Below are 27,243 nucleotides of genomic sequence, written 5' to 3'. Positions count from 1 at the left end.
TAACCATTATGTCTTGTATGATACTGCATTAAAAGAGTTAACCTCAAAATTGATTACGTTAAAAGTGCATTGTCTCAATTTATCACACTACTGTTTTCACATAATTAAAAGTATTCGTATTAATAAACGTTTAAAAAATAGCGTATACCGGAATTGCGCGAATTGCGGCGCGGCGTAATCACCTGTTTGTTGAGCGTGAGGCGATTAGCCAATGGGAACGAAGCAGCAGTCGCGCATGCGCCCCGGACTCACCCCGACTGACTCACCCTTCCCCTCCAGTCGACACTCGACACATTTGCCGCTTGTCTGTCAGTTTGTGTGTGTGTACATTTGTTTACTGAATGACTGTGTCGCGCGCGCCCGGAGTGAGTGAATAGTGAGGAGCGCGCATACTTACTTGGTGGCCTGTGATTCATACTTATTTTGTAAGTATTTTAAAATTATTTCCAATCGTATATTATTGTAGGGAAAAGTAGATTAATTTTATTTTTCGCTTCACAATTTTTACAATGTCAATTCATTTTATTTGCGTTGTTAAGTAGGGAGAATGTACTATCAGTACAAAATAAATCCTAATTTCCAACTGTACATTAAGTACCTAATTCACTCTGATATCAGTAACTTTACTTTCAACTAATTAGCTATTTTTACGTATCTCGGAGATTCAAATTATTTCACTGTATTGTGATTCAATTTTATGTGGAAATGTGTGTGTTTTTAACCAAAACAGATATAGGTCCGTGTTTTCATTTTAATTGCGCCTTTTACGACTAAACTTCACCCCTTCTTCAAGTTATCGAAATCGTATTGCTGCATAATTCAATATTGTAATTATTCGAGTTCGCACAGTAGCCGATGTTATCAACCAGAGGAATGTCACCCCTACCTCGGCGTGTCTTATCACTTCCCCCATACTGATAAGCCGGTTCAGGTTTTGTCGCGATAAAGACAGTGGTAGTCGCACAAGCTTGTCTGATTCCTTCCTTTCTTGTCGAGTCTTAGCGGAACATTGCAAGCACAGTCTAGCCTAGGTAGGTGTACGTGTTAAAATGAGTTTTATTCACATCTTTCAAATTTTTTCGTTTACGTACTCTACACATAGTTATTATTGTTTACACATTGTAATAGAATATTTTTATGACTGTATGTATGTAAGATCCTTGCTGAATTGTTAGCGAAGTGTAAATGCTATTAACTGCAGTATATGATACGTAAAATTAAGTATTTTAGATTATCTTGGAACGAATAGACATATATCATTGCAAGCTAGCATAGAGGTAAATAAAATATCGTTTAATTTAAACTTCGCGTGGACATCGGATGTTAATTTCTTACAATAACACTAGTATTAAAACTATTAATTGATATCACTTTACATTATTAATATATAATAAAGCAAAATGGCCAAATTGTGATGATATGTCTTGTACTATAGAACGATAAAACATGTAAATTGTTATCTTAGGTCTAAGCACAAAATTCCGAACTAAAGAGTTCCTATTATTTATTATATATCATTTTAAAATTGTCAGTCTTTGAAGTCATAAATTAATCCCGATTGAAAGCGTAATAATAATTCATGCAAACTATCTGCTAACTAAGGATTTTTTTTACTAGCTCCTGACAAAGGATTTTAACGTCATTTACGTTTTCCGTAATACTGGGTTACAAAATTGTCAAAACAATTAAAAACTTCGGTTTCGCTGTGGAGAAACATCTTCAGTCAAAAATGAATCTCAAACAGCAAACCGGTTTTGGTGTGAATCGGATAACACCGGCCTGCAATCCTGGGAATTATGGCGGTAAACTGTGTAGAATTTAAAACTAATGTCCCAAACACAATAATTGTATGTTACCATAAAGAACTGAATGGTCTAAGATATAGGGGTGGATAATTAGCAGAATATTTCTCTGTAATACTTTGTGTGCAGTATGTTGTTAATTAACCACATTGTCATGGGTTCTTCGCCTTATTTCTGACATAGCTGTCACTCTGAAGCGCCTTGTCTCAGATTCTCAGAACAGGCAAAGACGGTTGACTTGCATCGCTTGTCAGGCCACAGACTATACATAACTAGACAACGGTGTTATTGTCTCACCATCGTACCGCCTGCTGGGACAGTATCGGACTAAATGTCTGGTTAAGCACAAAGTTATAACATTGCATTTAAGGTGTTGTTGTTGTTTTTGTCAGGTGCTGCAGTGTTATGATACATTATATAAAAATAAACAACTAAAACATTAACATGTTTTAAATAATACTTTGTGGTATTTTATTTTCTGTATGATTTGCTTGAATTTTTTGAGGAACGAAATTAAATGTTTGTACATAACATCGTACCATACTTTAAAAATATTTTTAGGTTAATTTTGGCACTTTTTTACATTTTAAAATAATCTAGTTGAAATCTTAAAATTTGCTACAAATAGTTTTTAACTCGTCAATTATGTTTTTAACTTAATTCCGTGATGTTGGCATTTGAACACGAAATATACACAGCCTAGTACAAAAACAATATTTTGAACCTGTCGATGGTGTATTATTTTTTAAATTAAATTAACCTATTATAACTCAAGGGATTTGTGCCTCATATCATTTTGACATGAATTATAATTTAATAAAACGGGGGTTTTAAATGAAACTTTACTGAAGAAAATTAATTTCTTGTGCATAAAAAAATGTTCAGCCAGGTTTCCTATACACGTTGTTCCAATTCCTATTCTTGTCTTGTCCTTTTCCGCGGTCCTCTTTCCAAAGGCAGTTTATTTCCAAATGCATACAATTCCTTGTAGAATATTTTACGGCTTTTGTCTCGTGGAATGGTACCAGGGCTGTTACTATATATACAACGTAGAAGTACGAGTACGCCACGTCACGTTTCGCGTAGCAGGCTACGCTGAGGTTTCAGGACTTACAATTTTAATATGTACGATATTTTTTTCTTGAGATGTCCTGCGCTAAGGTAAGACAGACAGGCAATATTACGGAGAAAACATGTTTAACCCCCTGTTGACAAAAATTGTGTCAGCCTACTGTGTGACAGGCTTCACTGAGGCTCAGCCAAACTCCATGGCTAACACCATAGAACTTTTTGTCTAGGTAAAAATGGTGTCATATCGCTAACAGTATTTTTTTGGTTACCCAGAAGCCAGTGTGAGAATATTTTCTAACGCTCAGCCAAATCCCGCGGAGTGACATGCACCGTCATTTAACTCAGACAGGCAGACAGAAATGTATTCATCTATCCCTTCAAATGACAGACTTCGCTAGTAATTAAAACCATTAAGAATTTGGGGGGGGGGGATCCGCATTCCCTAGCTGGCTACGTCGTTGAAAAATGTCAATAAGTTTGGAGTCGTATAAATTGTATTTTTAATGGCAAATCTCACAACTCTGCGACCATAATTAACGTAGTAAAATGGGTTTAACTATTTTAACTAAAGACAAGATGGCCGCCAGTAACATTGTTTTAAACCAAATTATTGGTATGTGATATCATATTGTAATATAGCGTACGAAAATACTCTGGAATATATAATCTGCCAAACAAATTAAGTAGTACGCTCATTCTTCTCGCAACAGGTTCAGTGAACACAATACCTATACTAAAAGTATTATTGAATCTACAACAATACATAAGCGCTGGTTGTTTTTCACTTCTTGGAAATCGCCTGAAACGATAACGTAAATAGTGAATTACTCCCTAATACCATGAGTAAGCCGTGGACATTGACAGAAACGTCATCGCCCCAACTAAGAAGATTGAATAGGAAGTTATTCGGAAACAATTAAACTCACATTACCGCGTTGGTTGTAAATTTATAATGTTCCTAAATTACAAGACTATTTGTGTTCATAATTTAAGGAACTTTATGCATGTAAAATTTGCCATTTAACGCTTATAGGTATATACTTGACAAACTGTCATCTGAACAAAATTATACAGGGTGTCCCGTAACTCTCTGAACAAAGGTATACACCACGTTATTGCTCAGGTCAAGACAAACATATTTCACCACATGAACATGGGTCTACGATGCTTAGTTTCCCATCTGTCTGTATGTGGTGTTTTTTATAAAAAATATCTTAAAAACGAATAAGTTCTCAGCGAATAGCCAACAATACAAAAACTGAACAACGACAACTCCCAGTAGGTCATGTCTTGTCACAGTAAATCTGCTCTAAATCAATTATTTATTATTCGATTTAAATAATGTTGCTGTCATTAGATTTGTGATAATATAATCTTCTTGTAATTATTGAGAAAACTGCTGGTTTTAAGATATTAAAAGATTAAGTTTTAATATCCGCCATTAAAAAAATTAAAATAATTTCATTACATTTTTTTCAGTAAGTGGCCTAGTTATCGTAAACATTTGAGCCAAATTTTGTGTAATTGAACTTATTAGCTTTAAGATATTAATTTTTTATTTAAAAAAACCTACTGACATACAGATGGGAATAAGTATCAGAAACCCATGTTCATAAATGGTGAAATATGTTTGTCTTGACCTGAGCAATAACGTGGTATACTTTTGTTCAGAGAGTTACGGGACACCATGTATATTTTCATGGTTGTGTTGCAAATAGTATAAACATCGTCTGTATGGCACTAGTTTACTGTCCTCAGTCTTTCGTTAATACTGTACTTGACACTTTTTAAGTACTTTCCGTTTAAAAAATCAACACATCATGCGAACTGGAACTTGTAAACGTTTACCGTCGTTTGTTTCCGTGGTTGATTATTTTGAAGGTTTCATATTGTGCCTTCCCAAATACAGTTATTTTCACCTCGAAGCCCTTGGCGACACATCTGTTGTTTACCAACACTGCGTAGTAGGGAAAACATGTACGCCGTTATTAAATACAGTTTATTCTCTTAGCCTAATCACACAGTTACAAATTGTATACAGTGCAAGGCTAGGGTACGATAAGCGGACCCGGTTTTTTATATCGAAGACTGTAATCATCGATACCTAATATTCGCATCTCAAATCCTAGACTATCGATCGATATAAAGTATCGATAATTCTCAGTAACAATCATATGTTTTAAATTAAAATAGGAATCTAATATTTACAGTGGTCAAACAAATTATTATAACCAAAAATTAGGATAACTGAAGACGACCATATTTGCTTCTCTCACAGTTACAGTTGTTTCTTTCCCACAAATTTCACATAATGGGGTTTTCCGCACGAGTCCAACATGTTGAAGTCATGAAAAACATGTCTTATCATCATCTTCCAAAGCTATGTCGCGTAGTTTTCTAAAATTGACTGTCATTTTTAATAATCAAATGTTACTTACCGTATATAAAATTGAAATATTACATTAAGAGTATTAGAAAGTGTTTACAGCTATTTATATAGATTATTTAATTAATCGATAAAATAATTAATCAGTATCGATTGATTATATCGATGGTTATGATTAAGTAATATCGTTTGCCAATTTCGATATAAAAAACCGGTTCCGCTTATCGTACCCTACCCCAGTGCAAAATTACATATTTAAACTGCACAAAGAATAGATGCGATCAAAGACATTTAAAAAACCAACTGATTGAATTTAATAAAAAAATCAATCAATTTTGAAAATACACGTAATTGTTTCGAGTCACAGCGAGTTTTAAATATCACTGGTAATAATGCAGAATATTAATCAGTTTCGTAAAATCGATTATTATTTGGGAGTTGCGTGGATTTTCCTCAGTTAGACTTTACTTTAAAATCATAAATTATTTATGCTGCAGCGTTATAATTTTATGTATGTTTATCACATTATAATTCAAATGAAGGAAATAAGACTTTTCCGGACATTTGCCATTGTTCGTGATAAAAAAAACCAATAACGCTACGTTTCGAGATCTGCAATCTGATCTCTTCCTCAGGTGGATAGTTAACCTAAGAACCCAAAACGTATGTAGTAAGGCAGTGGGTGCAGACCTATTGTGACCTGTGTTCTGAATAAATTTATAATTATTATGGTTTTGTTATTATTAAAGAGCATTTTTATAGTTAGTCCACATGGGTTTGACAAACAACATAGTTGTTGTGATACCTGACTTGTGCGTGCCACAGCGCTCTGGTTGATTTGTTTATCTTAACCTAGATTATAATAATGTGTTAGGTTAGTTATTTACCTGAAGAAGAGATCAGATTGCAGATCTCGAAACGTAGCGTTACTGATTTTTTGTATTACTGAATAATGGCAAATGTCTAGAAAATCCTGTCTCCTTCATAATCATTCCATCGTCAAAAAGAAACTTCAAAGAATTATTCAAATATAATGTAATAATAAAGCTCTAAAATACAAAATTTTTGGCGATTTACAATTATGTTTGAACTAAAAACTGTTACAATGTGGATCGAAGAGCTATAAACCAATAAACGGAAGCAGTAATATGTGTACCACTTTATTTTGTTAGAATCGGATGTAAAATAACTGGTTTTACTGTGTAAATAAATATTAGATTTGTGTTTTTAAATGTTTTAACAAATTTAAATTTACTGTTATTTCCTGAATATATTGTTTGTTTAGATTTTCATAAAAACTGTATTGAATTTGTGATATTTACTATTTCGAGAATTGTAAATTCTGTGAAAAGGTTATATCCATACAACTTTATTTGTTTAAAGTTTGTTACTAGCAATAGAATGATAATAGGATTTCGGACATTTCCATCGCTATATGTTACAAAAATAGAACAGGACTTTTCGATGACTCAAATCTCTTATCTTCATCAGGTGTGGAAATCTAAACGCAAAAGATTAAGCATTCAAAATAGGTTAATAAAATCTATTGTGCACAGTAAAATTGAATAGATTTTTAATATACTGTGAAATTGTTTTACTTCATTAAGCAAGTTGTACACACTAGGTTGGTGAATAAATAAAAGATGATTGGACAATAAATGCCTAACCAATATTTTAATTACCAAATGTATTGTAATAGATTATTTTTAACCGTTATTAACGGACGTTTATGTTGAGACATAAGTATTGTTTTCTCTATTTCCCAATGGCCAATGATTTCCCCCACCCTCTGGAGGTGGTAAGGATTATATTTGGTACACACAGGTTTACTGAAACTTCTGTACTTTCGACTCCTCTTCTCATACACGTCTTTTATCGTCCTGGTGTGTGAGCTACCCTATGCTGCCTGCTCAAGAACTTTGCCGACCACGGTGGTTGTAAATAAACCTGTCAACAGTGACCATTCCGGAGAAATTGTGGTGGCGGGGAGCAGGTGGAGGGAGTAGAAGAAGCTTAGTGTCCAAAGTCCAGGCCGGACTGTGGTTTTATTGTTATACAAGGTCTTATCTGTCATGACAGACACATTGATTTATTTTAGAACCACCCAACGCCATCAGTATATGTTAGAAATAATTTCTTGCTATTTTCATCGTAGCATATTTCACTCTCAGTTGATAGAAGCATAGAAGCGTACGTATTCTTCCGGTATGAAAATAACAGCAATTAAATAGTTGTCGTTAGCACCCTATTCAGTACCATGCAGTAAAATTACTCTCTGTTTAAAACGTATTTTTTCGAATAACTCGGTGGAATCGAATAAAACTGTAAATACTTGTCTGTTTCCAAATTCGTTTTATACCATACGGCAGTTTTTCAGAGTCATTAATAGCATGATTAGAAAGTAGTGCTTCTTTAATCGAAATAATTTAAGGTAGGTCGCTGGTGAAATGTAAATTGTTATTTTAGATAATTTGTGTTATAGTGTTAAAAATGTCTTCTAACGTTGCTTTCGTTTATTTATGGTAGCAAACTACACATGTGTGTAAGAATGTTGTCAGTTTGTTATCGTTTTAATTAAAACGAAAATCCGTAGGATGGCCATACAATCTTTGACTAAAGTACGCGCTTTCTTTTCCGCGTTTTCACTTATCGGGAAACCGTCGTTGTGTTTTTTTATAATCTGTAGTCCGTCTGTGCGATAAGTCATGATATCGCAGGCCCTTGGGACTCGAAACCTGCACAAAGGTAAATCTAGATCCAAGGAAGATATCTGTTCATTTTAGGGTCAAAAGGTCAAAATCACTTGGGTACATTTTTACCTCGAGTATTTGTCACAAAATTTGCATTATTCGTAAAATTATCAAGTAATTCCAAGCAACACATACTCCTGATTATTTTTCGATAACTTTTAATTTTTCAATATGGTGATCGTTTAAAATTATGTGAGTATACAATTGAAGTTATAAGTACAAACATAGAAACATAATTTCTGATTAATTGTAACTAAACTAAATCAAGTTTTTACAAAGAAATTAATATGGTTCTAACGAACGATTTTGTCCATTCCAACGTAGTTTCGGATTAATGGTACCTGATCAAGTCCACGTTTTACACAAAGAAATTAATATGGTTCTAACAATTTTGTCCATTCCAACGTCGTTTCGGATTAATGGTACCTGATCAAGTCCACGTTTACACAAAGAAATTAATATGGTTCTAACAATTTTTGTCCATTCCAACGTAGTTTCGGATTAATGGTACCTGATGAAGTCTACGTTTACACAAAGAAATTAATTTGGTGCTAACAATTTTCGTCCATTCCAACGTAGTTTCGGATTAATGGTACCTGATCAAGTCTACGTTTACACAAAGAAATTAATTTGGTGCTAACAATTTTCGTCCATAACAACATAATTTCGGATTAATTGTGATTAAATGAACTCCACCCACGCTTTTACAAAGAAATGTATTTGTTAATAACAACTTTTCAAACGACGGTTACAACGGTTCAATTGTATACGTCCACACAGTTGAACGGCCACCATATATTTAAACCTGAAAAGTTGTCGAAAAATAAATAAATGATTAAAGGCGATTGTGAAATACGAGTTATTAAAATTTTGGCTACACGTGAATAGCTTCCATCTCGAAATATTGGTTAAAGCTGGCTAAAGAACTCATCCAAACTATATAAAAATACTGCCTCTGTACGAGGTTTAGTCAGTATCTATTAAGAACTATCTATTGTAAACTATCTACATCGTGTTTACAGTTATTCCCGCATTGTTTTATACGCTACTTAAAACTTTGTACACCCGCTATCTGGAAACCATACGTGATGTAAAAAAATACTTTAGAACAAACATTATTGTAAATTACCTGAGAATTCTAAAACACTATTTCGGTTTGCGCTATAATGTACTAACTTATATAACCTTTCATTGATTAAAACTTGACCCATGTGGAAATACTGCTATTGTACTAAGTTAAGTCTGGATATTTTATAAATTAATTAATGTATTTAAGTGTTCACAATTTCAGAGTTTATTAAATTTTTCGGATTACGGTGGTCATGATCGGTGAAATTGAAAAATCTTCTGAAAATGCCTTCATGAGAGCTTTTGCAACAGGTAGATTTCTATGAATTCTATTTAATATATCCACAACAAATGACTAATTAAACAATTGAATGTTCCATTGTCTATTTTCGGTCAGGCGTTGGCTACCATGAAAATTAATATACAATTGTGGCCACTGAATGAAAAAAACGGTCTAGTAAATAAGCTAAGAATAATAGGGAAATCTTAAATATTCGGATATGGATATTTACACTACGTATTAACATTATTGGTCACGCCCATTTCACTGTTTCATAGGCTATAAATATCACAAATACAACAATATCTAACAATACTTTAAGAACTGTATGTTTCATATCCACCCCAAATGTAACCCACTTTTATAAGAACAAAACATTGCTTATATTGTAAGTTATTTAAACAAACCGATAATTATAACGGGTTGCCAACTGAAACTAAAGTAATTTTGAAGATTATTTATTTAGATGTTTGAAACACAACCTGAAGTAGTAAACCAAATTCGATCTCAGTTTCAAATGGCAACAGAGTAAAACGTGTTCCAAAGGTGTCGGCAACTATACATTTTCCAAACTTCAAAGGTAAAAAATGTTTAAATTCGTCTACTTAAGTGAAATGATCTTGAATTTACGCTCCTGAAAAAAATGTTAAATTTGTCAAATTTTGTACGCCCTTATGTACGTCCATTTCATTGGTCACAGACTTAAGAGGAATTTCTCATTTTAAAGATACTATAATTAATACACATCCAAGCGCTTTTTAGTTTGAACTCTAAAATACCTTTTTAGTACTTAATCTATGAAGTACAACTTATTTGAGAATTTTGCATAGAGCAGCTTAAACAATAAAAATAATGAAAAAAAGGTAAAAGGAGTTTTGTTGTGAATTAAAGTTACTACATTTAAGGTGCGACAACTCCTAACAATATTATACCACTAAAAAAATAACAACCAACATTATTGTACGACTAAATAGGTCATAAATTGTTTGAAGTTTAACATTATTCTTATGGGGCTAAAACCAAGATGGCCGCTAGTACAGCCTGCTCTTAAGAGGACTAAACAGTCCTTACGTCTGATTTAACACTGTATATCGGTCCTGTACACTGATGTACGTCCATTGTTGCAGCACGATGTCTGTGACGACCGCGTGCCATCCCGGGCTCGAGTCTGTGAGGGTGACCCTCCACAACGCCGACCTCTGGCGCGAGTTCCACCAGTACGGCACGGAAATGATCATCACCAAGACAGGGAGGTCAGTATCACAGTCTTGTCACCAGCTGTACTAAGAACCATCTTCTGTAATTTGCATTCGAATAGGTCACTTAACAAGGGTTTGGTAACGATGGTAACGATATTCCTACAAGGATCTGCTAACGATGGTAACGATATTCCTACAAGGGGATGAAGTATACCACTCAATCTATAAGGATTGTGGCGATGTTCTTACAAGGGGAAGTATAGTATACCACTCAACTGATAATTGTGGTAGCGATATTCTGACAATGGGATGTGGTATGCCACTCAATCAGTAAGGATAATAGCGATATTCTGACAAGGGGATGTGGTATGCCACTCAATCAGTAAGGATAATAGCGATATTCTGACAAGGGAAAGTGGTATGCCACTCAATCAGTAAGGATAATAGCGATATTCTGACAAAGGGGATGTGGTATGCCACTCAATCAGTAAGGATAATAGCGATATTCTGACAAGGGGATGTGGTATGCCACTCAATCAGTAAGGATCGTGGTGATAACACTTACAAGGGGACATGAAATGCCACTCAATCAGTAAGGATGGTAGCGATATTCTTACAAGGGGGATGTGGTATGCCACTCAATCGAGAAAAATAATAGAGATATTCTTACAAGGGGATTTGGAATTGCACTCAATCGATAAGAATGGCAGTGATATTCTTACAACGGGATGTGTTATGCCACTCATTGGGTAAGGATGAGGGCGATATTACACAAGGGAGTATCGTATACACCGATCCCTACATGTACTCCAACTGTCATACAGCACAATTTCCCAGTAAAACGGCAGTGTTCACCATTAGCTATCATTATTTTCTCGTCCCTGTAAGATACAATGGTGAACAGTCATCAGTCATCAACGTAGCAGCTGCTGCATCACCTGTTCGGACTGTCGACTCAGCGATGATAACAGTTATCGCTGTACTCTGCTACTCCCTGCTGCCGTACTTTTTGCAATGTGGTATTCGTAACTGATGTCAGACAAAAGGTAAAACATTCATAGAGTTCGCAACAGATTAAAACTGTCAGTAAACAGCTTATCCTATAAGCTACATTAACTGATTAATTAATTATTAAACATGAACTAAAGATAGATCATTCAATTTTTATGAAGTGTTTGACTGTTCTCTTCAAAAATAACATTTTATAATACCACATTACGTACAAAATACAAATTTAAGTATGTGAACGGAACATTTGTACCCAACGTTATTTGTCAAATAGTACTAAATTTTAATAAATCAATAATTTAAAATATGGTTTATTTTTGGACGAGCTCTTTCGAAACCAAAGGTGTCATCATTAGGCGCCTCCACAAATTAATATTTACATTATTTTTATTACAAATTAATATTAAAATACCATATGGTGTAAATATTCAAATACAAATATTTTGGGATATTTCAGCCAGTATGAAAACTTAAATATGACTATAGTATAATTTTTGAATGATTTGAGAAGAAAGAAGACTGGAATTTTCAATAGGGCCATCTTAATTGTTAATGAGTTTTTTTATATTTCTGTTTATGTGTAGTGAATGTTTCTATGTGTGTTTATGTGTAGTGTGAAGTCTTGCTCCAAGAGTTTTATAAGTTGTTTGTCGAGCATAACTATAGTTATTGTTCGTATTTCCACCTGAAAAAGAGTGCAGATCTTTGCTCTCAAAACGTAATGTCTCAATGTTGAAGATCCTGTGAAAGTTGCAGTATCATTGTTACCAACATTTGCAAACCAGACGTGGTATTTCCGAACTTCCGCACAATGTACGCAAAACCAGTTAATCTCCCAACGTCTACATAGATTCTATTTCAGCCGCAATAAAGGCGCCAAAACGGTCTAATGAACTTAACCTCTTCACACTGCAGACGTACTTAGCTGGATTTATGGTCTCGGAACCACGCCACAGTTAATGGTAGGGGTAGACAGAGGACACTTAGGGATGTGTGAAATTTGCTTTCAGCCTGTTAGCGGCTAGTGGCGCCTGAGTCGGCGCTGGGCTCCTAGGCGCCGCCTACTCCGCTCTACAACTTGCTAATTGAAGTGCTGCCAGTGTCGCCAACCGTATGTTGTTTTAGCAGAAACCATTTGTTTTCGGCGTCTGCGCGCGGCGGTCAGCAGTTCCCGCCCATTGTTTCAGTCAGATGTTGCAGACTGACATAACCTCAAATTGGCCACAACGATTGTTAACCGCCTTGTTTTATAAACTACGCACTTCCTTTTCTCTCTACATTCTACCTTGTGGTTAATTATGAGGAAGGCAACTGATTTCCGCATTATAGTCTTCATACATGGCCACAAAGTTTATTTGTATGTTTGTCTTTATTGCTCGACTTAAATCGTTCGGAACATTTAGCCATAACAAGCTACTGCGTAAATAATAAATTTCAAACAATTACTGTCTTATTTTTTACCGCGTGGTCGTAAAATTACAGGAGATTATTAGATACAATTAATACAAATACAAACGTTATTACGAGTTTTTTTTTGTAAACAGAGAACCGTTGGAGATAATTGTTTCTAAATAAACATAAAAATATTTAAGAAACTAAAATACGTAGTGATACTTAATTTATAAGACACCTTTTCATAATTATAGGACTAAAGATATGACGGTGTTTGACTTTTCATATTGCTCCTAGAGGGTTAAAATCAAGATTAGCGGCCATCTTGGTTCCAAAATTGTAATGTAAATTCGTTTACTTAACAGACTGATGTATTGGCACGACCTCGAGTTCTTTCCTAAAAGAACAATGTTAAACCTTTTACACTTGTATGGTCTTATTTTCTATCTTAGCGTTATGGGAGAACTTTCACTTTATAAATTTATAATCAATACACAACCAAACTTTAATTTTTTTAATTTTACACTTTTTAAATAAAGCTAAAGTACTAAAGCGTTTGGGATTCTTTTTGAAAACCCATAGGCTACAAGTATCGAAAAACTGAACGCATTTGGTTGTGTGATAAATTTCTTTAAATTTTGACAACCCCCATAATTTTTCGACTTAAGTAAATAAGTGCATGAATTTTGGCTTTGTCCTTACAGGGTTGTAATAAAGATTGTACCAGCTACGATTAACTATGCCATTTAAAAGGAAATGCTTATGGTAATTTATTATCTGATCATCGCGTTTGAGATTTTTTAAGCCATACAAGTATTGTAAAACTAGAACGCATTTGGTTGTGTGTTAAATTTCTTTAAATTTTGGCAACCCCCATAATTTTGCGACTTTAAGTGCATGAGTTTTGGCTTTGTTCTTACAGGGTTGTAATAAAGATTGTGCCAGCTACGATTAACTGTGCCATTTAGAAGGAAATGCTTATGGTAATTTATAATCTGATTATCAAGTCACACTAGTCTTTAATTAAATGAGAAATGAAGTATGTGCAACCTTTGACTTTGATATTGAGGAAAGTCCATCGCAAAGTACAGTAGGTCTATCGATGTCGCGACTTCAGTGATCTCGGCGTTGAAGTCACCCAGAAGCCACGGAATCTCGGCGAAGACACGATGTCGGGATATCAGGCTCATTACCTTCACACTCCTATCAGCGCTACCGGATATCGCAGGGGAGGGCGGCGCGTTTGTTGTGGTTAAACAGTAGCAGGTATTCAGCGATAGCGGGAGGGGAGGCTGGCGCCAGGACACTTTGACACCCCTCGGCCCCTCCCCGCCCCGCGGCCCGGCGGTCAGCTGTATATCACTGCAGAGTGCCCGTGTCGCCCCTTTGTCCGCCTGTTCGCAGGATGATGAACCCGCCTGTTAGCGCCGTTTCCGCATTGTCCGTGGCCGGACCTACGAGAAGGGTTGCTCCTTCCCGGGCGAGCGCCGACACCTTTTATTGCAGCAGTGGACAATGCCGGGAGTATATGAATTATGGGCAGAGAGGTTCTCGAAATTTCACACCTTGTGAACACATTGACTGGGCCAGACAACGTGCAAGTAGACCAACAGTGTAGAAGAGTGACTTTTCACAGTCTTTTGGACTATAGATTTGGTTTTGTAAGTCTTGTTTCTCATCAAAAAGATCACAGAAACAAACGTAGGCAATTTATTATACAACTCACAATTCTTTGCAAAACAAAGTAATAACTATTACTATTTTAAAATATTCACGTACAAAAATATTTTACGTTCAGGTGACCGTTTAGTACGGTTTAAATATTCGTGAACGCTGTAGGAGAATGTTAAAAATAAAATTTTCACGCCTTTTCCAAAGTTTTACAGCACTTTCGGCCTTGAACTCAAAAACAAATCGTCTTTATTTAAAACGGTATACACTGTACAATAGCATTATTTTCTATAAAAAGCTATACAAATAAAAAGCTGTATTACTCGCCTTTTAGTTTATAACCGCTTTTAATTTTAATAGTTATGTTCTTTTAGCTAAAAAGGTTTGTTTATTTTAACCTAGTTTATAATTATGAGTTAGGTTAGTTATTTCCCTGAAAAAGAGATCAGATTGCAGATCTCGAAACGTAGTGTTACTGGGTTTTTTGTATCACTGAACGATGGCAAATGTCCGGAAAAATCCTGTTTCTTTCACAATCCTTCCATCGTCAAAAACAAACTTCAAACAAATGATTTATATGCTCATTGTCAACCTCTGCCGTTAACTCAGATACTCCTCAATACTGTAAGAGTTTTTTTTGACAAGTTTCCAAATTTCCCCAAAAGCATCCCCGCTCTCCTGCCTCAGCCGCGCTGGCACGTCCTTTTTCGAAAGCTTTTACGGCACTTTCGGCCTTGAGCATTGAAAAGTTTGGTGCCGCTGATAAGGAGATGCCGATCGAGTAAATTTATGCGACGCTAATGAATTTTGATGTTTTTGGATTATGAAGATTGTAACGGATTTTGGTATTTGTAATGTGAAATAATTCAAAGTGTTTTCGCAAAAAGGTTAAACAGTTAGAGCACCGCAGTTTTGTGGCATTTCTGGCAAATACTGCTAGTGACAATAAAACGTCATCGTTGCACTTGGCGTAAGGATTAAATACAGTACTAAAGTTGTCTATTTGGTTTGGAAATGGATTAGATAATCGGAAATTTTCGACCGGGAAATCCGGGAATTTGAAAAGAGGTTTTGAGTGGCCATTCTGTTTAAAGTAAACAATTTCACTGCTGTATTTCAACCGTATTTTATCGCTGAATGAATATTTTGTAACCTTTAGAGCTCTTTGGGATGGGGGAGGTTCTATCTCTCTCACCGCCCTAAAGTTATTCAACTGGTAAAAACTGAACGTTTAATGTTTTGTTCTGTTTTTTTTTCGATGAGCTCAACACGTGTATGTATATTACATGTAGTAACAGATCGTTATCAACACATCATTAAGACACCAGTGGACTGACATCGGAGTTGTACTCCTATTATAATTATATTTGAATAATAATAATGCATTTTTGTTACTTTATGTTATTCAAAATTAAAGTTTTTTATTTTTGGACTTGCAAAAAAATAAAAAAGTGTTTGAACGCGTATTAAATGATTAAAAAACGACACAACGCTACGATAAAACACAATGTTGCAAAAGTGCACGAGGTGTAACATTGTGCTCATGGGATGAAATTTAACGTCGTTTCACTCACTACAGCTGACTAAACTTTTACCAGGATGAAAAAACTAGCTGAACAGTCATTGTTTCCGGACATATCAGGATTGTCTTTTTGGCTTCGCCAAACTTTGCAAAACGAGCGTTCTCATTGGTAATTACCATCTCGGCCCGAGACAAAGACGCGTTGTACACGTCAGCGTTTTGCAAAAAAAACGAGCCGAGCGTAGTCAAAGTGCCGCGCGGGCGAGTCCGAGACAGACGAAACTGATAGTCGCTGGACAAGCAGCGATAGCATCGGTGGTAGTCATCTTCGGCGGCGCGCCAGGCGCCACTCGGTCATGGCCACTAATTAACAACCGAGTGTAGTAGTGGTAGTGGTAGTGGTAGTGGTGGTAGTACAGCTTGCGTGACCGACCCGTCCTGGCGCCCTCCACACCCCAAACTGTCCTTCCCATCCGATAAGTAAACAGAACCTTTGAGGCGCCGCCGTCCTGCACTGATACCCTGCCCTTTTACGCGCTCCTGGCACATTAATCCATTTGTGGGACATTCTCCCGACGACAACGGCACCTTGTGTTCTGCTCGATTTGACGCAACAGAGGCCCGCGCCGCCGAGCCTTTCTTCTGTTTCCGCCTGCGCTCCCCGCGGCCGTCGGAGATCTCGAAAACAAGATTGGATCAATTGGATCGTTTTCACTGCGGCCCAATCGTAGAAAAGGCTTTTAGAACTGCCATTGTGCGATTGTGTCCCCCCACTTGAACAGTCGTCCCTCCCCAGCCTCTAGTTGATTGGGTGAAATGGTCCACGGGGACCAGTGGAAAGTAATTCTGTCGTATAAACTCTAATACATGTAGCCTAGAAACTGAGAACCTGTTTTTTGTGAAATTTATAAAAGGAACCGATCGTCAGCCATGCTAGTTTTGTGAAGGCCGAAATGAGGTGGTACCAAAAGGGTTAAACATATGAAATAATAATTCTTCAGGACTATTTTTTCTTAGCTTGCCTCAATTAAAATTGACCGCCATATGTAAGTGAATGTTGAATCAGCTTCGCTAACCACATACAGACAAACCCTTAATGTAGTGACTCTCAGTCTATCGAGACGGTGGTATAACTATGAGCATAGCAAAAAATTCAAGTTAGTAAAAATATAACGCGAGTAAAAAATTATTTCATATTTTGTAACTTTTCGATACCCTGAAATTTGGACCTGTACAAAAAAGCGCGACTAACAATACATTTTTTTATCAAAAAAATTCTCAATCGATTTTAAGAAAAACACCTTGTGCGGTTATACTGGGCAAATTGATTCTCCCCGAGATTTCATAGCATTGTTCATTGTACACAAAATAGTGTATGAATATAAGCACTAAATGGTTAGTCTCTATGTTCGTTTCTTTAGTTGAATAATTAACACATTACGCATATTTAAGTTATGGTCTATTTAGTGAATTAGACAAATTAAGCGGGGTTTTGTTAATTCAATTACAATTTTCTTTTATTAAGAGTCGGCTGGTTTGGTAACCATCTTGATTTAACCCCATTTAATCAATATTACGCCCTTATTTTTCACTGTAGAATTGTAGACTGGTACGAGTGGTTTAATTTTTAAACTATAATTGATATGGATCTAAGCACTTTTTAAACTACGTTTTTACAGGACTTTCAGAAAAAAACTTTATCTGAGGAAAAAACATTTTTACTGTATCGTGTAAATACTAAAAAGTATAAACTCTACAAGAAAAACTATAAACTGTTTCAGTGTTGATTAATTACATCTTATTACATTATTAATTAATTAAATCTTATTTAAATTATTATTACATCTGCAAATATACGCTTTTTTAAGAAAAAATGGCGTAAAAGTTCATAAAAGTTAACATTGTTGATGTGTGTAAAAGTTCATGAGAGTAGTTAACATTGTTCTTATGTGTAAAGGCTCATGAGAGTTAACATTGTTCTTAAGTGTAAAAGTTCAAGAAAGGTAACATTGCTCGTATGTGTAAATGTTATGAAAGTTAACAATGTTCTTATGTGTAAAAGGATGTTTAACTGCAGCCAGTTCTTAAGTGTCTGCAGTGCATTAAACAATTATTTTACTTTATTAAAATTGGGAGTAATTGTAGAAATGTATACAATAGTGGATGGTAACGGAACTTAAAGAGTAACATTGAGAGCGCCGTATCGTTGATAATGCAATCGGCGTACAGCTGCGTCGTGCGGGGATTGCAGCTGTTGATCTTGACTGAGATTATCTTTTAGAGGAGGGAAAGATAATCTCTGTATTATCGTTAAGATAATACTTGTGTATTTGTGGAATGGGAAAGTATTTTAGAACAAAATTTTGTAAAATCCTCGCTTCTAACTACGTTTTTTTGTTCTTTTATGACTATTTTTTTATAACCATGACTTATGAATAACTTGAAAATAATATTTTGGAATCATCTAATAACCTAAAAAAATTTTATTTATTGCTACTGCAGACAGAATACTATAAAACAATAACTGTTTGTAAAATAAATATTTTTTACATTCAAATTTTATTTAAAATTTTTTTTACATCAACCTGGGCAATTTCGACCCAGAAACACGAAGTACAAGAGTTCAAGGATTTAGATTTTTGTTTATTCAACACCCAAAATTTACATTACAAGCAGCAAAATTGTAACTTTGAAACTAGACAAAACATGACAACATAAAGAAACATTAATTATACTGTATTAACTACAGTAGTAGGAAAACGTTAGAAAACCAAAATGATCCTTCCAAACATAATCCCTCTAGCTCAGTGAAGAAGTAAGTAGATTCTGTCACAACTGGAATATTGTTTATTTATTCTCATGGGATCTACAAGTACTCACTATCTCAGAAAATTTTAGATACAAAAACATTATCACGAAATGTGTAGGAAATGTTACAAAGTATTCCACAATACTTTTGTTTTTTATGTTTTTGATAAGAGTTGTGATTTTTTTTAAGTTTCAATGGCTGCCATATTGAAACAACATGGTGTACCAAGCTGGCCAAATAACTTAGTCGAGATATTTATAGCATCAGTTTGTGTACCAAGTTTGAACGTGTTTCAGCATTCCTACTGCGAGCTTCTGCTGACAGAAAAATTCTTATGGGATTTACTTATAATTGGTATACTAACAACCGTTGAGGTACAAACAAATTGTTCATTACAAAATGTTTTGGAAATGTTATAGGCACTCCAAAATACAATTTTTCTCTCTAGGTTCATAAATAACGGAGTTGTGAATTTTTTAAAGTGTGAACGGACACCATACTGATACATTTTTGTACCAAGATTTAACTTATTTAGGCTTTTTGGAACATTTACTGTTTCCACAAGCCACGTTACATAGCATATATATTAACAAACTTTAGAACGGGTGGTGGTTTTGGGTTCTGTAGGTCGAGTTTAGTGAAGTTACGTAGAAATATGTCTTAAATACTACCACAAGGACAATTTAAATATATTTCCTCCCATCTCTCTTTTGAAAGATTATATTGAGTACTTATACCGATTGCTGTTTCCCAAAGGTGTAACGTAGGCAGGTTGCTATTGAAGGCTACATTGGAATGGTGGGCTTCTAACAGTATTTTTTTTTTTGCGAAGACCGTTAAAACAAATTTGTGTGTTCTGTCATCAGGCGGATGTTCCCCTATCTGAGACTCCAGGTGAGTGGGCTAGATCCGTACGCTCGCTACTTCATCATGGTGGAGCTGTCCTCGGCTAGCAACAGCCGCTACAAGTTCTCTGGAAGCGAGTGGACACCTGTGGGCTCAGCGGAGCCGCAGCTACCACCCTCCGCCAGACTCTACATCCACCCGGACTCCCCGGCTACGGGAGCCCACTGGACAGGCCAGCACGTGTTGCTCAACAAGATCAAACTCACCAACAACACCTTGGACCGATCTGGCAATGTAAGTTATATGATCTCGATTTATTTATCATTTCCCCAATATTACAACAACAGATGGTTTTGTAACAAGTAATTAGTCAATTTAACAGTAATTATATACAACAAAAACATATAAAGTTATACAATATTTTATAAAGTAACATCACATTAAACAATAAAACAAATATTCCTTGTTTGAAATTTGTTTTTGACGATGGAAGGATTGTGAAGGAAACAGGATTTTTCCGGACATTTGCCATCGTTCAGTGATACAAAAAACCCAGTAACACTACGTTTCGAGATCTGCAATCTGATCTCTTTTTCAGGGAAATAACTAACCTAACTCATAATTATAAACTAGGTTAAAATAAACAAACCTTTTTAGCTAAAAGAACATAACTATTAAAATTAAAAGCGGTTATAAACTAAAAGGCGAGTAATACAGCTTTTTATTTGTATAGCTTTTTATAGAAAATAACGCTATTGTACAGTGTATACCGTTTTAAATAAAGACGATTTGTTTTTGAGTTCAAGGCCATTTGCCATTGTTCACTTGACACCGGACATTTTGTATCAATAAACGATGGCAAATGCCCGGAAAAATCCTGTTTTCCTTCAAAACAACAATGGCATCATGACAGATCAACAATACATTACACACATAAATAAATTGTAAGAGCTAAATAATTCATCTGGCAATGATTTTTTATTCATGGTCAGAGGTCTTATTTTGGTAGAAAAGTGTCGTATTACTAGTTAAAAATGCACAGCGTTACAATAATAAGTGGAACACGTTGAATTACACCTCATGCCACCTACATCACAATACGGACAAGATTGGATTTCATTCTCATGGCATTTTGCTAAGGAAACAGTTTTGTTGACCTATTTTAAGTTTACTGTAATAATTACGATATCAAAATAAAAACTGATTTTTTATATTATAAAAACTTCAATATGATCTTAGGACGTTTTACAAAAATTTAGAAGCTTTTTTATATGACAACATATTGATGTAAACGTGTCCTGTTCAGATTGTGTTGAACTCAATGCACAAATATCTGCCTCGCGTACACGTCGTCATGGCGACAGATGTCCTGGCTGTCCACTGGAGCCCCAGGACTACATTCGAGTTCCCGGAGACAGAGTTCATGGCTGTGACTGCTTATCAGGTGAGTTGCTTATCTATATACTCTTACTGGTGTGATGTACTATAGCGTATAACAGATGTATTACGTTTCCGTTACGTTTTATGTAAGTGGATGATCATTTTACGTTTAAGGTCATTCAGAGATTATCAACTACCGTTTTGTGTTGGAAATCCTCAATTATTTCTGAACGATTTCAACATTAGTAATTAACCCTTTGAGTGCCACGGCATATTTTCCCAAGTCATACGCATAAATTGCCGGAGCATTTCCTTCTGTTTTGCAAGCGTGTGTGGAAAAAACTATATTAAAAAACTATTCAACCGATTTGGATAATTTTTTTTTAGTTTGTGTGTTATTATAATTTTATTTTTATTTACACAAAAAGAATATAGGTTATAACAAAAAACTAAAAAATGAAAAAAAATAAATTTCAAGTTTGAACTAAAATTTTATTTATACAATATTTTTTTTTAATTTTTTTTAGCTATACCATATGAAAGAACATGAAAAACTGAACAAAAATCATGCATAATATGGTGTGTTACAGTAATATTTAACCAGATACTATATATACAAAATACAACAAAAAGCAATTTTTGTTCAAGTTTGTCAAAAGTTTAGAAACAATATTATAACTATCCTATTTCACTCAATGAAGTAAGACGTTAATTAATATAATGTAAATTATAAATTAAAGCGTGGGAGATAAGTGCTTGTCAAATTGAATTAAATTTAAACATTATTTTCATAAATTGACGAGTTCCTCACAAACACCACTTAGCTGTCCTTGATTTGAAATTCAAAAATGCTGATAGTTGTACAAATTAATATAATTGGACAAAATTTAATTTCTAATATCCTTAAACTTAATAATAGTAATTTCATTTGATAATAAGCAGAATTCGCTTAAGTTTACTGAACAAATCAATAAATGTTTAATGAAAAGTGCCTTAAGCTTATGTCCATGCAATAGACAATCTAAATTTTTCTCAAAGGAATTTTTTTATAAATTATTAATATAAACTTCGGAGACTATAAATAAAACATTTGTACACTGTTCCTATATATCTAATCCTAATAATATGTTCAATAGAATACAAAATAATGGTGATTAATTATTAATCTAATGTAAAACCCTAGTTCTCAGGGTTACACAATGTTATAACTGATATCCAGTTAAATTTGCATTAATAAATACTGTTCAATGTTGAACCTACAGGATTTTTCACTATTGTAAATTGTCTAAAACTTCAAAGGCTATAATTTTAACCAATTGTTGTTGGCATTACAGAATGAACAAGTGACCAAACTGAAGATTGATAACAACCCGTTCGCTAAAGGCTTCCGTGACGTCGGGGTGTCTCGTTGCAAGAAAAGAAAAGCCGAGCAGCCCAAGGAACCTGAGAGTAAGTATATATTAAAAGTAAAATTTGAAAAATGATCCGTCAATGCTTCCCAACTATTACAGTGCCTTACTTCTGTGTATTACAATCATTATTCGGTTCATATAAAGTATTTTAATTTGGGTGCCTGGGTAAAACTAGCCACAAATAATTTTTTGTTTAAAAATGTTTATGAATACACATTGTAAAATTATTATAGCCTGAGGTTTTATACATTCACGGTTTCTTATGGTTTTTTGGGGGTTTTCTGGGATGAAATTATCTGTTTAAAGTAGTTTTTAAAAACTTGGTGTAATAAACTAAACATGCCTGATTAATAAATATGCTTCTTCCCTGTGTTCTGTTTTGATGTAATTACATATCTACAGACACTTTATTAGCAGTGTCAATGTATCATGTGGTGAAAGATCAAACACACAACTGATTGCTTATGAGTCCTGACTGCACAGAACACGAAAGTGAATGTTAAAGAAGTTGGTGTAATTTCATACTTTTGTTGCACTAAAATGCATGAAGCAATGGACTATCATTCGTATGAGATATGAGATTAAAACACATAACCATTTTTTTTCATGTGCATGTTGCTCTATGATAAAGGTTATGCCATCACTACCTGTTTTTAACTGGGTATTAATTCCACCCTTACGACTCCTTTGGTTCAGTAACACAGCTTTTTCACTCTCTTTGTCACATTCATAACCGCCTTAACACGTTCACGACAATGGTAATGCTCTGGAATTTTTCATACCGTCAAATTTTTCAATAATAATGGAAAAAAAACCGTTATACCGTTAACCGTTCGTTTTTTCTACGTTAAACATCTAAGTATAATGAGAAAAGTATGTAGGCTTCCCAATTTTGCACAAATTATTTCACTGTGTTTTTTCAATGTTTCTCTGTGTATCCCAGGGGTATCTAAAAAATTAATTTACTTTAAACATTAAGCAATTGTATGCACAATGGAGTACACAATTTAGTCTGAGGTATTTAAGCGCGGGATCAAATTAAACAAACCACTAAGACAGAAAAAAAATTAAAACGCAATAAGGAATTACATAGCAACGAGTATCCCATCTGGCGGACAATGTTTTTTACGTAAGTCTGGGAGGAACCCGACCGGGTTCACAATGGCAAGTTGTGTACTTGACGGGATATATGTCGTCGTGAACGTGTTAAAATGTGGAGTATGGTGGATACCAACTTAAGAACATAGAAACCGTCTTGAGTACGTAGATACGGACTTGAGTACGTAGATACATTCTTGAGTACGTAGATACAGACTTGAGACGTACGTTGACTCTCAAACATGTAGTAATTAATAATGAATTTTTGTAAACGGAGATATAATTTCTGGATTCAGAGATATGCTTAGATGATTTTCTTAGATGTCACCTAATTATTAGAGTATACCATCTTTGAATGTGCAAGCTATGGTGTTTTCACATGTTCTCTCGGAATTTAAAGAGTCTGTATCATTGATTCAGCTTTATCACACCTTTCTGACTACGAGGAATGGTTCTTAAAGGTTTTATGTCCTAAAATTTCATCTTTTGTTACAGAAATCAAAAAGGAAACACCAGATGTTGCTCAGTCCGCCAGCACTGATGACAGTGGGGTCTCCTCCATCGGCTCGCCCACCCCGCCAGTTACCACCTCCCCGGTAACTTCCTTCAGCGACTGCTACTCGCCACCTCTCCCAATGAGGTTCATCATGCCTGAGTATCCTCCTTACTTCCATCCCCCCGTGTGGCCCTACCCTTACTTCCTGCCCCCTCCCCCACCTCCACTCTACCCGTCCCCGTACTTCCCCTACCTTGTGCCCCCGACTTACCAAGCTCCCAGTGAACCCTTCCTCATCGACCTCAGTGTCAAGAGGGAATCTGTCACAATTACAGAGCAGTAAAATCTTAAATGTCCTTTATTGTGTTACCAAAGATAGTTTTTTGTTACTAGTTTTTGTACATAATCGCGTTATTTTGTATATTGTATAAAGAAAAGGTAGTTTATTTGATTTGAAAAGTTATTTTCTTTCTCCGTTTGAGAGTGATTATTACTTTCCATAACGGATTGTCTAAGAAAGGTGCAGCTTTTGTTGGACTAAAATTTTAGACCGAAATGAAACAATGCTTCGTTTTGTTGAATACATTGTCGATATATGTTTATTATAAAATAATATATTTATATGAGCTGAACAAAATTGAACTGTGTGTTAACAATTTTAAAGCTGGCTTATTTTCCAAAGAAGTGATTAAGACCAGCTCACTTCTTTTTAAAGTGGGACAGTAATATTTGGTTGGAGCTAACTTTTTAAAATGTAATCAGGAAATTAATCTTTTAAATAAAATACATGTCACTCTCTTGAGTAATTTTATATAAATATTATAAGACTTTCATGTATATCTTATGCTATTTTTCTATGAAACTGATTACTAGTACTTTAATATACTGCTTAAGTGCCTATATTTCCCTTGAAGAATAAAAATTTGTTTTCTATTTTCTTCAGACAAGATGTAAGGGTTGTGACTATAACATTTAAATATAGAATAAATGTCCTCACCAAACACTCACTGCTTCAATCGTCTTATGTATTTGGAAATAGTTAAAATTAATATTTAACCTTTAAATTATATTAATTTATTTTGTATTATTTTTAAGTACATATATATTGTTTACATTTATAATACGTGACAGATAATAGGCTATTGGTGTTAAATTAAAATAGTAACCAATGAAGCAAAGTTTCAATATTTATGTTTTGTATTATACTGTGTGAAAATTATGTATCAGTATATTCTATAAATAATAGCAATATTGTATCTGAATGCCAAAATTATAAATTGTTAATTTAATGGCCACCAATTCAGATCTTATTCTATGTGCAATGAAAATTTAAATACTTTTATTTATGAAGCTATCTTTATTTATCAAGCCTTTATTTGAGTAAAAGTATGAATAATATATGGGTGTAGATTCTGTCATGAACATGTTCAACTTGAGAATGTTTCATTTAAGTTTGGCATGTTAATTCAAAATCCAAAACCCTTTTGTGGTCCACCCAGAATAATAATTTTGATTGTACATTTTTGTAAGTATCATTATTGTTAGTTAAGATATTATACGTTTTGTTTTAAGAGAAGTAAATCGTTTTCGTTGTTAAAGCGTGTTTTGTTTTCCCCCATTATAACATCATTATTTTTGTTCGTTGTATTAAGCAAAAGTTAAAAATTACACCAATACAGAAGTTATTACATGATTTTGATGTAATTCTAAAATTTTTTAAGAAGAAAATTGTTTTAGCCAGGCTTCTTAATTAAATTGTGTGTATCATGGGTCTCTGAAAAGTATTGTAGTTATTATATAAAAAAACAGTATGTTGACATGTATACAATTTAAATAGCGCTGCCTGATTTGTCACAAAATCTCACAGAGCTACAAAGTGGATTTAGATGGAACATTGTGAAAATAGTCATCCTACCTCTTAGGTGGTTATTAATTATTTTAAAATTAAATAGGCTACCACAGAAATCCGTGGAAACCCACGATACTTTTAATGAAAAATGTTCCACATTGACTTGTTAAAACATTCAAATTACCATTTGGTCTTAGTTAGTTCTATAGATATGTTCAAGAAGAGTTTTTTATGTTTCACAACCAATAAAAAGTCACGAAAAACAGTAATAACCACTAATACTTCCAAAATATCAGCCACTATTGGGAGCTGACACCAAAATGCAAATTTAATTCGAAGTGGTCACTAATAGTGTTAAAAATTGTATGATGAAATCTTAATAATGCATGAAAAACCGCCACACTTTTGTTAATAACATGTATGTTGGTGTTTTAAATTTTTAAACAATCTGAAAAATAACATGATATTAGGTGAGTTGAATAGGTAATCACAGATAGTTTATTTACATTTTTTATTGCTTCATAGTTATAAACTTAATTATTAATTCGAGAGTTTTTACTTTTGGAACAAAGAAAAAGCCTGTTTTAAATTAGTTTTCGGTGAGAAAAATGTCAACCATTTATCTACGTACCTAAATTGTAAAATTTTGTATTTGTTTTTAATAAAGTCAAAAACTAAATATAATTTGCTCCAAGTGTTGCAAATGAGCATCATTTTAAGTAGATTTTAATTTTAAAAGAATATCAGTTTTTTTGTAGTTTGCTACAAGATCAGTTCACTCAATAGCCTGGTCATCCTCCATCCAGAGGGAAAAACCAGGAGTATTTTTTACATAGAGTTACTCATCACATTTTAAAACCCAGTAAGCAGAAGTCTATAGACATAGAAAGATTAAAAATCCTGTGAAGTAGAATTCAAAGGTATATGATTAATTAAGATTCAAAAAGGTATTTATCAGTAACAACATTTAAAAATCACAATAGAATTGTAATATTTAAAAACTTGTATTCAATAAAAATTTTGTGTGTGTGTGTGTGTGTGTGTTTTTTTTTTATTAATATAAACAATGTTAGTGATGTTTGGGAACAGGTCAATACCACCATAAAAATTCCTGCCAATCCTGCAGATAACGCCTAGACTCTAGGGCAGAGTTTGGAATATATATGGGCGTGGAGCAAAATTAGCAGTACTGGGAAAACACGCC

At 34.4% G+C, this 27,243-nt stretch overlaps 1 protein-coding gene across 2 annotated transcripts; it reads left to right on the top strand.

Annotated features, from left to right (window-relative positions):
* Positions 1–285: 285 nt before the first annotated feature.
* Positions 286–25,788, top strand: LOC124367106 (T-box-containing protein TBX6L-like). 2 transcript variants are annotated; one of them, XM_046823761.1, is made up of 6 exons: positions 286–425; positions 10,485–10,610; positions 19,825–20,098; positions 21,111–21,248; positions 22,519–22,633; positions 24,190–25,788. In XM_046823761.1, exons 2-6 carry the CDS (start codon positions 10,489–10,491, stop codon positions 24,531–24,533), a joined length of 993 nt encoding a protein of 330 aa, XP_046679717.1. In that variant the 5' UTR covers positions 286–425; positions 10,485–10,488; the 3' UTR covers positions 24,534–25,788. The 2 variants fall into 2 exon arrangements, with proteins under 2 accessions (XP_046679717.1, XP_046679716.1); XM_046823760.1 differs by lacking the exon at positions 286–425 and adding an exon at positions 930–1,031.
* The last annotated feature ends 1,455 nt before the right edge of the window (positions 25,789–27,243 follow it).

This window comes from Homalodisca vitripennis, chromosome 8, assembly GCF_021130785.1.
Source record: "Homalodisca vitripennis isolate AUS2020 chromosome 8, UT_GWSS_2.1, whole genome shotgun sequence".
In the NCBI taxonomy this organism is placed as follows: domain Eukaryota; kingdom Metazoa; phylum Arthropoda; class Insecta; order Hemiptera; family Cicadellidae; genus Homalodisca; species Homalodisca vitripennis.
The sequence above is the reverse complement of the archived record's forward strand: the minus strand, read 5'-3'. Positions and strand labels throughout refer to the sequence as shown.

Excerpts from the sequence above, each read along its gene's own strand:
- LOC124367106 (XM_046823761.1), top strand. The coding sequence starts at position 10,489 with ATGTCTGTGACGACCGCGTGCCATCCCGGGCTCGAGTCTGTGAGGGTG. Across the intron at positions 10,611-19,824 it reads ATCATCACCAAGACAGGGAG|GCGGATGTTCCCCTATCTGA; the intron begins GTCAGTATCACA and ends TTCTGTCATCAG. Across the intron at positions 20,099-21,110 it reads CCTTGGACCGATCTGGCAAT|ATTGTGTTGAACTCAATGCA; the intron begins GTAAGTTATATG and ends TGTCCTGTTCAG.